Below are 13,987 nucleotides of genomic sequence, written 5' to 3' on the forward strand. Positions count from 1 at the left end.
TGGGATTACAGGCATGTGCCACCACGCCGGGCTAAGTTTTGTACCTTTAGTAGAGCCGGGGTTGAGCCATGTCGGCCAGGCTGATCTCCAACTCCTGCCCTCGGGTGATCTGCCCGCCTCAGTGTCCCAAAGTGCTGGGATTACAGGTGTAAACCACCACGCCCGTCCCGAGATTTTTTTTTTTAAACCTCTGTACTTTTACCCTTTCTTCCTTGGCTGGACTTTGTCCAGCCAGGTTTATTTATAAACCACACAAAGTTCATTAACAAGACCAAGCATTCAGCAAGCCACTCTTCTACCTCCCTTACTGGAGTAAGGCACCCTGAAGGCATAAGTCAGTGAGACATGGCTGAAGATAAAAGCAAGAGAGACTCCATCGGGATGAATATGAAGGGATGCCAGACAAACAACGGGTTTGTCCATTATGAAGACATTCTGGAGCAGACCCCGGATACAGGTAGCACAGCAGACAACCTGCAGCACAGCACCATGAGCATCCTTGGCTCCCAGGAGCCAGACTTCAAGGGCGTCCAGCCCTACGCAGGGATGCCCAAGGAGGTTCTGTTCCAGTTCTCTGGCCAGGCCCGCTACCGCATACCCCGGGAGATCCTCTTCTGGCTCGCCATGGCTTCTGTCCTGGTGCTCATCGCGGCCACCATAGCCATCATTATCCTCTCTCCAAAGTGCCTAGACTGGTGGCAGGAGGGGCCCATGTACCAGATCTACCCGAGGTCTTTCAAGGACAGTAACAAGGATGGGAACGGAGATCTGAAAGGTACGTGCCCAGAGATTGTTCAGGGTGGGTGCCAGGAAAGATGCGTTTATGGTTCTTTCGTTCCTTGGAACCAAATTATGCCTGGGTTGTTCAGTAAGCACATTCCATTATGAATGGTCATGCCAAGTTGCTCCTTGTTTATGATTCTTAGAAAATCACTCAGCAGAACCCAGCAGTTCTTCTACTAGCCGAAAGGCTATTTGCTGAAGGCCTTTGAGCCAAATGAGTTGTTTAATTTATTGCCCACTAAGTACATATAGTTGTTCAGTCATCAATTCTAACTTCTTACATAGAGCAGCCTTCCTTCTAAAATCTATGTCCTGTTTCTGGGAACTTTATAGTTGAATATGTCAGGGTGGCAGTTGGGAATTGCTTTCCCAGTATACGATGTGGCTAGTTTGGCTGTGTGGCTGGGAGTTTATTAGTGAATAGAGCATAAATAATATTTTTTTAAAAAATCAAGTTCTATCTGTAAAAAGTATAGGCTGAGTCTTAAAGTTTAAATTCTAAAAAAGGGAAGGAAAGGAGAAAAGGTGTAGCAGTATGCATTCGTCATTACTTGAATTAAGGATTGTTTAAAACCATGTCCATATTAGTATGAAACTGAAGTAAAGAATTAACCAGGGGTAGTGGTACATGACTGTAGTTGCAGCTACTTGGCAGGCTGAGGTGGGAGGATTGCTTGAGCCCAGGAGCTTTCAGCCAGCCAGCTTAGGCAACATAGGGAGACCCCCATCTCCAAAAAAAAAAAAAAGTGAAAAATTATTTTTTAAAAGCTAAGTTAATAATTTATTGGGGGGGGGGTGGTTATGTGTAAAACATCCTTACAATACATTGCTCAAACCAGAACTTACCTAAAGGTAATTCTGCCAGATGGCAGGCATACACTGGGAACTTCTGAGCAAATTGGTTAGTATGGTCACTCTAGTTCAAGGCAACAATACGAAACAAATAAGGAAACTAACAAACTAATGTTTTACAATGTTAACTGGTTTGAAGAAAACAAAACAGGATGATATGAATGTGGAAAGTAGAAATGGGCTTAATGTATCTTTAAAATGTTACAAATGAACTCTTGAAACCTGCAACTTTCCTTAATCACTAGTAGAAGGATTTTCTTTTTCACACTGGTATCATTCTCTCTCTCTCTCTCTCTCTTTTTTTTTTTTTTTGAAACAGTTTCACTCTTGTTGCCCAGGCTGGAGTGCAATGGCATGATCTCAGCTCACTGCAACCTCTGTCTCCTGGGTTCAAGCAATTCTCCTGGCTCAGCCTCCTGAGTAGCTGGGATTACAGGCATGCGCCACCATGCCTGGCTAATTTTGTATTTTTAGTAGAGACGAGGGTTCTCCGTGTTGGTCAGGCTGGTCTCGAACTCCTGATCTCAGGTGATTTGCCTGCGTCAGCCTCCCAAAGCTCTGGGATTATAGGCGTGAGTCACCGCATCCGGCTGTTTCATTCTCTTTTAAAAAATTGTCCTGCGTTGTCACTCATTGAAGAAGAGTATCCATCCTTTACGGTGCAGCTCAAACCCATTGCCTTCATTATTCTTTCTTTAGCTTCCCTAATCAGACCATGGGCTCCTCAACCCAGACTCTTTGGCTTTGGATGTGTTTCTAGCATCCTTTAATCCTGCCTTGAGTGACTCCCTTTCCCCAGCACATGACCTATTACCTGCTGCCTTTTGCACACAGCAAAAGCAATGTTCTGACTGAATAGACCTAAAGCCCTAAATCCAGAGATACATTTACCACTTCCTGGCCCTGCCTTCCTAATAATATCCTTCTAGATAGGTCCAACATTCCTATAAACATGGTGGTTTCTAATCAGCTCTGACGTTTGTCATTTCCAATACCTATTCTCGGAGAAATGTTTTACTTCCTGCAATCCATAGGCATTTGTCTTTGAGGTTGAGGGGATTTCATTGTTGTTATTATGAAGATCCCATTCCAGCTTTAAGTCTGGTTTTACTGATTGCCCTCTCTCCCCCTGAAGTGTGGGGTGGGATCCCTTGTTTACTTTCTCTCTCTAGCCATTTTGTTTTCATCTTCATGTTCCTTTGTGTCTCATCGTAAGATATATTGTGTTGCTGTGCTGGCTTAGATCAAAACTCTTGTTGCCTGTTGAGTCTCAGCTACTCGGGAGGCTGAGGCAGGAGAATGGCGTGAACCCGAGAGGCAGAGGTTGCAGTGAGCAGAGATTGCACCATTGCACTCCAGCCTGGGCGACAGAGCGAGACTCCGTCTCAAAAAAAAAAAAAAAGCAGCCTGTTATAGGGGAAGAGCTCAGATCCCAGGTGTCGAATGACTGTGTGCTTTGGAATTAGTGACCTTCAGCCTGCTGTGTGGCCTCTGACAGTCTGATTCTAGGAAGCCACATCAGGATTACACAGAAAGTTACTGGAGATTGAATACTAGACTCAAGTTGCTGAATATGCATTTAGGACTCTGAACTAGAAGGAGAAAACACATTATCTGCTCATTATCCTACAAAGTTCCAAATACAAAGTTTCATTTCCACATGTCTTCTCAGCTAAGCGTAAAATTCTCTTCTGTATAAATTCCTGGCTTCCTATATATGTGAACAAGGGAAACAGTCCAAATGTAGCAAGTTCAAAGGCAGTCTGAGAGTGCACAAACTTACCTTCTGTGTTGCGGTTACACTCCTTCTCAGACCCTGTGCGCTGACAACATTTATCACCTTTTAAAATTAATTGATGTATTTACTTATTTATTTATATTTATTATTATTATTATTATTTGAGATGGAGTCTCACTCTGTCACCCAGGCTGGAGTGCAGTGGCATAATCTCACCTCACCGCAACCTCTGCCTCCCACGTTCAAGCAATTCTCCTGCCTCAGCCTCCCAGGTAGCTAGGATTATAGGCATGCACCTACAGGCAGGCAAGAATCATCCCCAGCTAATTTTTGTATTTTTTAGTTGGGATGGGGTTTCACCATGTTGGTCAGGCTGGTCTTGAACTCTTGACCTCAAGTGATCCACCTGTCTCAGCCTCCCTAAGTGTTGGAATTACAGGCATGAGCCACTGTGTCCAGCTTTCTCACCCTTTTTTAGACATGCCCTGTCTATGCTTGCTCCCTCCTTTCCTTTGCTGTGCCTGGAAGCCCTTCACTCTGATCCCCCTTGCCCGCACCATCCTGAACCTTCTCTGTCCTTACCCTCAGGGGTCATCAGCTTCCTCTGCCCCTGGGGGTCAGGGGCTAATGCCCTGATGCCCTTAAAGCACTTTCTGCAGCTCTTCCTTAGCTCTTCTCCAGTCTCGTCGTCATGCCAGCCCGCCTGCAGACACTTCCGAGACCAACACCGCCCAAAAGAAACACAATGGGAGTCACATAAGAAATTGTAAATTCTGTAGTAGCCACATTAAAAAAAGGAAAAAAGAAGCAGGTGAAATTGATTTTAATATGTTCTGTTTAATCCAATGTATCATTTCAACACATAATCAGTATAATATATACATATTATTATTATTATTATTATTATTTTTTTTTTTTTTTTTTTTTTTTATTTGAAGACGGGGTTTTATCATGTTACCCAGACTGGTCTCGAACACCTGAGCTCAAGCAGTCTGCCCACCATGGCCTCCCAAAGTGCTGGGATTACAGGCATGCGCCACCATGCCCGGCCCAGTATAAAAATATTAACGAGATTTTTACGTTCTTTCTTTTTGTACAGGGTCTTCAAAATCCAGCACATGTTGTTCCCTTACAGCACATCTCAATTCCAACCAGCCACACTGCCCGTGCTCAGTAGCCACATGTGGCACCTGGCTGTTAGAACAGCGCAGTGTAGACCACGTGACCGATGGGGCCATGTGTTACTCTGCTCTGTTCCTTGACACTTAGCCCAGCAGCTGGCATAGATTAACTGCTCAAAAACCATGTGTAGAATAAATGAACAATATCATAGTCTTGGTTTTAAATATAAAATAATGAGTAAGTCACAGATTTTTGTTAATGCTATGTTAGATGTCATCGATTACTGCTAGGTAACTAATTTGATTTTCTTTTTCTTTTCTCTTTTTTTTTTTGAGAAAGGGTCTTGCTCTGTCGCCCAGGCTGGAGTGCAGCGACATGATCTTGGGTCCTTGTAGCCTCTGCCTCCTGGGTTCAAGCGATCCTCCTGCCTCAGCCTCCCAGGTAGCTGGGATCACAGGCATGTGCCACCACGCCCAGCTAATTTTTGTATTTTTAGTAGAGACAGAGTTTTGCCATGTTGGCCAGGCTGGTCTTGAACTCCTGACCTTAGATATCCTCCCTCCTTGGCCTCCCAAAGTGCTAGGATTACAGGTGTGAACCACAACACCCGGCCTAATTTGATGTTGTTGTTTTTTTGTAGAGCTAGATCTTCCTATTTGAATTATACTCAAATTCAACAAAATTCTATGTATTTTTGCCTTCATGTAAATATTTCCATCTTAGGCATATTTGTTATATTTTTTGTCCTTTAAAACAAAGTAGGATTTGTTCATGACTGACTTTTTTCTTCAGGTATTCAAGATAAACTGGACTACATCACAGCTTTAAATGTAAAAACTGTTTGGATTACTTCATTTTATAAGTCGTCCCTTAAAGATTTCAGATATGGTGTTGAAGATTTCCAGCAAGTCGATCCCATTTTTGGAACGATGGAAGATTTTGAGAATCTGGTTGCAGCCATACATGATAAAGGTAAGTTGAATGGAAAGTGGGCAGGATGGGGGTGAGGGTTGAGAGAAGCATTTTTTCAAATGTTTACTTAAAGCATTTCTTCCCTTTAACTGTCATGTACTATTTCTTTCCCTCCCTCCCTCCCCCTTCTTTCCTTCCTTCCTTCCTTCCTCCCTCCCTCCCTGCCTCCCTCCCTCCCTCCCTCCCTTCCTTCCTTCTCTCTTTCTCTTTCTTCCTTCCCTTCCCTTTCCTTTTTTCCTTTCTCCTTTCCCTTTCCTGTTTCCTTCCCTATCTCCTTTCTGCCCCTCCCCTCCCCTCCCCTCTCCTTTCCCTTTTTTTTTTTTTTTATTCTTCCAGACAGGGTCTTGCTCTGTCTGCCAGGCTGGAGTGCAGTGACGCAATCATGGCTCACTTCAGCCTCCACCTCCTGGGCTCAAGCAATCCTCCCACCTTAGCCTCCCAATGTATTAGGGTTACAGGCATGAGCCACTGCTGTGCCTGGCCTGTCATATGTTATTCTAATACAACTTTTCTTAGCATTTGAAATGTTTTTTACTCATTAGGTTTAAAATTAATCATCGATTTCATACCAAACCACACCAGTGATAAACATACTTGGTTTCAATTAAGTCGGACACGGACAGGAAGATATACTGATTATTATATCTGGCATGACTGTACCCATGAAAATGGCACAACCGTTCCACCCAACAACTGGGTAAGTATCAACCCGTCTGATTTACGAAGGGGTAAAAGGCAGATATGCAGTGATTGAACTGGTTTAGTAAAACCCTTTTGAGGAAAAAATTAATTAATATAGTTTATGGGAAGGGGGGAAGTTTCTGAAAGAAATAGAAACAAGGCTTCCAGTTATTATTTACCCAGGCCTCCAGTTATTATTTAGGTTTCTGATTTCATCATAGAGGTGATGTGTTCTAGCAAATTCAAACCTATATTCTCTCCTTCCACCCTTCCTTCACTTCCTATCTGATCCAACTTGGATTCCATGTCCCATTAGTTCGATAACCATGTTTCTACTATCCATACCCCTTTGCTTATTTATTTATTTTTTCTTGAGATGGAGTTTTGCTCTTGTCCCCCAGGCTGGAGCGCAATGGCACAATCTCGGCTCACTGCAACCTCCACCTCCTGGGTTCAAGCAATTCTCCTGCCTCAGCCTCACCAGTAGCTATGATTACAGGTGCATGTCACCATACTCGGCTAATTTTTGTATTTTTAGTAGAGGTGGGGTTTCACCATGTTGGCCAGTCTGGTCTTGAACTCCTGACCTTAGGTGATCCGCCCACCTCAGCCTCCCAAAGTGCTAGGATTACAGGTGTGAGCCACTGCGCCCGGCCCCCTTTGCCTTTCTGACTTTTTGTCTTCTCTGACAAAACCCTAGCCATGAACGAACCCAATTATCTACTTTCTTTTTGCCTAAACCCTGGTAGTTGAGTCTCTGGAGACATCACACCTTCATCGTCCCCACCTGAACTGAGCCATTCAATCTTCTTGGGAATTTTGCTAATTCCAACTGATCAACTTTCCTTCCCTCCCTCTTTTCAAACATCGTATGGTGGCCTCTGCCCCGATCACTCTCAGCAGCAAACTCGACTTCGCAGAGAAAACAGAGGCTATCAAGCCTGCCTGCCCCATTCCCAACCTCTTCCTACTCACTCGTTTTACAACACAGGCCAGATCCCTCCTTTCTGGGGTGACCAGATTTAGCAAATAAAAATTCAGAATGCCCAGTTAAATCTGAATTTTGGATAAGCAGTGCATAAATAAGTTTTTAGTGTGGACCATACCTTCTTTTTTATTTTTGTTTTTCAGAGACAGGGTCTTGCTCTGTCTCCCAGGCTGGAGTGCAGTGGCTTGATCATGGCTCACTGCAGTCTTTGCCTCCTGGGCTCAAGCAATCCTCCCAGCTCTGCCTCCCAAGTAGCTGGGACCACAGGTGTGTGCCACCATGTCCAGCTAGTATTTTAATTTTTTGTAAAGACAGGGCTTCACTATGTTGTCCAGGCTGGTCTTGAACTCTTGGGCTCAAGTGATCCTCCTGCTTCGGTCTCCCAAAGGGCCGGGATTACAGGTGTAAGCCACTGTGCCTGGCCGCATGAGTCATACTTATACTCAACAATATGTGTTGTTGATCTGAATTCAGATGTAACTGGGCATCCTGCACTTCATCTGGCAGCTCTGCTTCTGTCCCAGGCCAGAGCTTCCCCTTGCTGGGGTTTGTGTTCTCTCCTGCCTTTATTCTGGATCATCCCTTCCTCCTCCAGTCCCTCCTTCTCTCTTCTGGACCTTCTCCATAAATATTTAAACGTCAACTTTTAGGTGACCCAAGGACACACAGAATTGACACATTTCCAGGCCGACTTTGTGATGTGTGATCTTCTCCCTACCTTTCGTCTCCAGGTTCAGTGAATGGTACCACCATGCAGCCTGAGGAACAGGCTGTCGGCAAGCCCTGGCAGTTTCACCACTTTAATCTTTTCCTCCAGTTCACTGACTTATTGACATTGCGATGACATTAGCAAACATTTACAAAATACTTACTCTGTGCCAGGCTCTGTGCTAAGTGTTTTATATTCATTAATTTAGTTAATCCACTCTATAATCCTATGAGTCAGGTGTAATTCCTGTTTTGCAGATAGGCAGACTGAGGTTACTCAGCTAATAAATGACAGGGCTAAGGGATGGGATCTAGTCTAGTCATTCCAGCTCCACAGTCTGCTTTTAAAAATTGCTGCTATACTCAAACCATATCATTTCTTGCTTATAGAATGGTCACAGCTGCCTTTTTTGTCATCTAGTTTTTCCATTGGTTTGTTAGTCGTTCACTATAGTCAAGGTTGCATTTTCTAATGTAATAGTTAATATGTTCAATAATATGTATATGTATATAATGGATAAAAACCTTGTAGTATAACCATATATAGCAAGACTTCGACTCTAAAAAAATTATTTTTTAGTTTCCTCTATTTTGAACTTTATGAAAAGTATCATGCTAGGTACAGTCTTCTGTAACTAACTTTTTCACGATTTATTCATGTAGCTTCAGGTAGCTCATATATTTTCGTTGTTGTATATTTCACTGCGTGAACAATCCATGTTTTACTTACCCACTCTTCAGTTGATGGGAAGTTGGGCTACTTCCGGTTTGTTTGTTTTTTTTTTTATGAACGATGTTACTATAAACACTCCCATTAATCTATCTTGGGGTACATGTGCAAGGGCTTCTTTTTCCTTTTTTTGAGATGGAGTCTTGCTCTGTCACCCAGGTTGGAGTGCAGTGGCATGATCTTGGCTCACTGCAACCTCTGCCTCCCCAGTTCAAGCTATTCTCCTGCCTCAGCCTCCCAAGTGTCTGGGACTACAGGCACCCATCACCATGCCCGCCTAATTTTTGTATCTTTAGTAGAGATAGGGTTTCACCATATTGTCCAGGCAGGTCTTGAACTCCTGACCTTGTGATCTGCCCACCTCAGCCTCCCAAAGTGCTAGGATTACAGGCGTGAGGCACCACGCCCAACCAAAGGCTTCTTTAAGGTAAATAGGAGTAAAATTGCTGTGCAGGATGTTGCATGCTCAGCTCTACAGGATAGTGTCAAATTAATTATCAAAATGGTTGTACCAATTTATATCCCCCACAGAAGTATTAAAAAAATACACATTCTCATTAATTCCTGGTATTGCCCAACTTTGTAATATTTATTTAAAAATTATTATTATCATTATTTTGTGTCAGGGTCTCACTCTGTCACCCAGGCTGGAGCGTAGTGGCTCAATCATAGCTTATGGCAGCCTCGAGCTCCCGGGTTCAAGCATTCCTCGCTGCCTCAGCCTCCTTAGCAGCTGGACCACAGGCATGCACCATCATGCCTGGCTGAGTTTTTTTATTTTTTTGTAAATATGGGGTCTCACTATGTTGCCCAAACTGGTCTTGAACTTCTGGCCTCAAGCAGTCCTCCCACTTCAGCCTCTCAAAATGCTATGATTACTGGCATGAGCTACCATGCCCAGCCCAGACTTAAAACAATATGGCATTGAGATCTTAATTTTATATTTATTTAATTACTAATGATGATGTGTCTAATTTTTTTTTTTTTTTTGAGACGGAGTCTCACTCTGCCGCCCAGGCTGGAGTGCAGTGGCCGGATCTCAGCTCACTGCAAGCTCCGCCTCCTGGGTTTACGCCATTCTCCTGCCTCAGCCACCGGAGTAGCTGGGACTATAGGCGCCCGCCACGTCGCCCGGCTAGTTTTTGTATTTTTTTTTAGTAGAGACGGGGTTTCACCGTGTTAGCCAGGATGTTCTCGATCTCCCGACCTCGTGATCCGCCTGTCTCGGCCTCCCAAAGTGCTGGGATTACAGGCTTGAGCCACCGCGCCCGGCCAATGTGTCTAATTCTTAATACAGTAATTATCTAATTCCTAATGATGTTGAACATCTTTTCCTACATTTATTCACTTAAGTGTCTATTTCTGCAAAGTACCTGTTTATGGTTTCTTTCCCCTACTTTCTTTTGGATTATTTATCCCTTTGAAATTGCTTTCTTCAGTTCTTTTTGTATTCTGGATACTGATCTTTTATTGGTTATGTACACTAAAAATCTCTTGCCCTGATTGTGTCCAGGCAGGCTGTGTGTTGAACTGGAAGGGGCGCATGTCCTTGAAAGGCAGCAGCTGCTACTCAGCATCTGCCTGTTGTTGCCATGGACATGTGGACCCAGCGTAACTACGTCTTCCAACTCAAAAAGATTGATGTGAAACCTCTCAGTTTTTAAATGTTTTCCAGATGTTCTCTTTAACATGAAATGGACAAAAGGCCTAGGACAGAGCCCCATGAAGCTCTCACATTCAAGGGCCCACCGCGTTGACTTAAGGAGTGGTCAGAGATGTGGGAGGGCAGCTGGGAGAGTCACGCCTTGGGGCCATACATGTGAGCATTTCCAGACAGAGGACACCAGTGACAGAGTCGACTATTGCTGAGTACCAGCACTTGAAGTTGCTTTTTATTCTTGGAGACTGGTAGAGATTTTAAGTGAAGGATTCTAATACTTTTCTGGGGATACAATTTAAATATTCAGTCTATCTGGACTCAAGCTCCAAGACGAGCGGAATGTGTCTTTCTTCTAAATTGACTACCATTTTGCTTCTCTTCACAAACAAGAGTTCAGACCCTGTACAGAAGATTCAAGAAAATACATTATTAATGACTGTTCCTTAAGTTGACCTTGTCTTGGGTTTGAGAGCACTGGTTTGCTGTTGCAGTTGTTACAAACAGCCTCTACTATAAAAATACATTACAACCCTGTTTGTTTGGCATTCGGTCAATGGGATGGGGAGTATTTGGAGGAGTTACTTTAACCTGCTGCTGTCCATAGAAGGAAAACTCTCAGGATTTTCATACTCTGCCTGCAAAGGATCAGGGAGGGCAATGACCTTTATTTGCTGGCAATACCATTACGTGTAACTGATGTGCTGTTTTCTTTGTTTGCCAGTTAAGTGTATATGGAAACTCCAGTTGGCACTTTGATGAAGTGCGAAACCAATGTTATTTTCACCAGTTTATGAAAGAGCAACCTGATTTAAATTTCCGCAATCCTGATGTTCAAGAAGAAATAAAAGTGAGTATAGATACCCACACAGATTTCTCCATTAATGGAAGTTTAGGTAGTTATTTAAAACACTTTATATTGCACAGTAATTGTGTAGGCAAATCAAGCCTTTAGTTATTTGAAATATTCTATAGTTATTTGAAACACTTTATATTCCACAATAATTGTGTAGGCAAAAATCAAGCCTTAATTAAATCCAGGATTAAGCTGTCTGGTGCAAATGTAGACTCTCAGATGTGTTTGTGGCTCCTTCCTTCATCTAACCCAGAGTACCCTAAATGGAAGGAGGCAGAAACACCTGCCACCCTAGCTCCAAGTTGCCCCGCCACCTGTGACAGTAAGCTATGCAGTGTCTGTGACAGTGAGCTGTGCGGTGCCTGTGACAGCTGTGCGGTGTCTGTGACAGTGAGCTCTGCAGTGCCTGTGACAGCTGTGCAGTGGCAGTGACAGTGAGCTGTGCAGTGCCTGTGACAGTGAGCTGTGCAGTGCCTGTGATAGTGAGCTGGTGCAGGGAGGTGGGTCATTCGGGGTCTGGCTCCTGCATCTGCAATGGGCCTCTTGATGAGTTATTTGACTTTCATGTCTTAGCTGTCTTATCTATGAAACACAGTTGGTGGCAGTATTTGTTTCATAGGGCTGTTTGGAAGAACAGATGGGATAACCCATGCACAACACTTCTGTACTCATTCAGTAAATATTAACATATTGCCTTCTTTGTGCCAGACCCTGTCCTAAGCACTAGGAATGCAGCAGTGAATAAAAGAAGCCTTACCCTCAAGGAGTCTCCAATGTACTGAGGGGAAAGCAGGCAATTAGCTATATATATATAAAAATGTCAGGTGGTGGTGAATGCCAAGGGGAAGGGGCATCGGAGTGCCAGGTAAAAGTGGCTCTTCTATATAAGGTGTGTAGGAGACGCCTTCTTATGATGAGATGCTGTTTGGACAAAAACTTGAAGTGGGAAGGGAACCATGTGACTATCTGGGGGAAGAGAATTTCAGGCAGAAAGAAGAACAAATGCAAAGGTCCCGAGGTGAGAGTGTGGTTCGTGTGTTTCAGGGATGGCATGGAAGCCACAGTGTAGGCTTGCCAAATTTAGCAAATAAAAATACAGGACATCCAGTTAAATTTTAAATGAATGATGCAACATTTGAGACATACTGCTACCAAAAAATTATTCATTGATTACCTGAAATTGAAATGTAATTGAGTGTCTTGTATTTTATCTGGCAACCCTACCAGTATCCTGGAGTGAAATGGGTTAGGGCGCTGAAGTAAGCAGTGGGGGCTGATCAGTTCTCATAATACAATTCACAAAACATAAGGGCTATGTTCTTGTTCTTGTTCTTGCTGCTCCTATGGCTACAGTGGGCAGAAACTTAGGTGAGTAGGGGAGTCCTCTGAGCCAAGCAGGTGGGGAGGAGACCTGAACAGAACAGGGAGCAGTGGGCCTTTCCACAGCTCACCACATCAGCCAGATAGAGTGGATGTAAGCTGTCATGTTGGAGTCACTAGGGGCACCTAGAACCCTTGGTTTAGTTTAGTTTTATTTTGAAATAACAGTTTAATTGAGATATAATTCACATACCATAAAATTCACCCCTTTTGAGTGTGTAATTTAGTGGTTTTAGTATCTTCACAGAGTTGTGCAACCATCACTACCAATTTCATCACCTTTTTTTTTTTTTTTTGAGATAGTCTCACTCTGTCACCCAGGCTGGAGTATAGTGGCACGATCTTGGCTCACTGCAACTTGTGCCTCCTGGGTTCAAGCGATTCCCCTGCCTCAGCCTCTCGAGTAGCTGGGACTACAGGCATGTACCACCATGCCCAGCTAATGTTTGTATTTTTGTGGAGACGGGGTTTTGCCATGTTGGCCAGGCTGGTCTCAAACTCTTGGTCTCAGATGGTCCACCCGTCTCCGCTTCCCAAAGTGCTGGGATTGCAGGTATGAGCCACTGCGCCCGGCCTAATTTCAGAACACTTTTTTCTTCTCAAAAAAAAAACCCCATATCCATCAACAGTCACTCCTTATGGCCCCCTCCCTTTCTTCCCCCACCCCTTGGAAACCACAAATCTACTTTCTATCTTTTTACCCACCTAAGCCTCAGTTAGATAGGTTTTGCCTATTCTGGACACTTTATACAACGGAATCATGCTGTATCTGTGTATCCCCGGTAGGTATCTATATCTATGTTTATTTGAGAAACTGCCAAGTTGTTTTTCAAAGCAGCTGCACCATTTTACATTTCCACTAACCACACGTACAGGCTCTAATTTCTCCACATTCTCACCAACACTTGGGACAGCATGTGTTTTTTATGACAGTCACCCTGGTGGGTATGAAGCGGCATGTCACTGGTTGTGTTTGCCAAATGGCTAAAGATGTTGATAATTTTTTCAGGTGCTTGTTGTTCATTTGTACATCTGCATTGTAGTAATGTCTATTCAAATCCTTTGCCATTATTATTTTATTTTATTTTAGATAGAGTTTCGCTCTGTCACCCAGGCTGCAGTGCAATGGTGTAGTCTTGGCTCATTTTAACCCCAGTTTCCCAGGCTCAAGTGATTCTTGCACCTCAGCTTCGTGAGTACCTGGGACTATAGGCACGTGCCACCATGCCCAGCTAATTTTTGTATTTTTTGTAGAGATGGGGTTTCTCCATGTTGGCCAGGCTGGTCTCGAACTCCTGGTATGGAGCAATCCTCCCTCCTTGACCTCCCACAATGCTGGGATTACAGGTGTGAGCTACTGCACCTGGCCCTTTACCCATTGTTAAATAGGGTTGTCTTTTTATTATTGGGTTGTAAAAGTTCTTTACATATTCCTTTTTTTTTTTTTTTTTGAGACAGGGTCTCACTCTGTTGCCCAGGCTGGAGTGCAGTGGTGTGATCTCGGCTCACTGCAACCTCCA

General features: G+C 43.7%; 1 protein-coding gene across 3 annotated transcripts in view; it reads left to right on the forward strand.

The window, feature by feature from the left end:
* Positions 1 to 269: 269 nt before the first annotated feature.
* SLC3A1 (solute carrier family 3 member 1) overlaps positions 270 to 13,987 on the forward strand; it is a 45,289-nt gene continuing 31,571 nt past the window's right edge. The window contains exons 1-5 of one of the 3 annotated variants that reach the window (XM_023223808.2): positions 289 to 457; positions 571 to 775; positions 5,288 to 5,467; positions 6,010 to 6,164; positions 10,956 to 11,081. In XM_023223808.2, the coding sequence (XP_023079576.2) occupies positions 425 to 457; positions 571 to 775; positions 5,288 to 5,467; positions 6,010 to 6,164; positions 10,956 to 11,081 (699 nt within the window). In that variant the 5' untranslated portion in view covers positions 289 to 424. Of the gene's footprint in view, positions 776 to 5,287; positions 5,468 to 6,009; positions 6,165 to 10,955; positions 11,082 to 13,987 lie in introns of all 3 variants that reach the window. The other 2 variants (XM_023223806.3, XM_023223809.2) reach the window with 2 other exon arrangements.

This window comes from Piliocolobus tephrosceles, chromosome 15, assembly GCF_002776525.5.
Source record: "Piliocolobus tephrosceles isolate RC106 chromosome 15, ASM277652v3, whole genome shotgun sequence".
NCBI classification, from domain to species: domain Eukaryota; kingdom Metazoa; phylum Chordata; class Mammalia; order Primates; family Cercopithecidae; genus Piliocolobus; species Piliocolobus tephrosceles.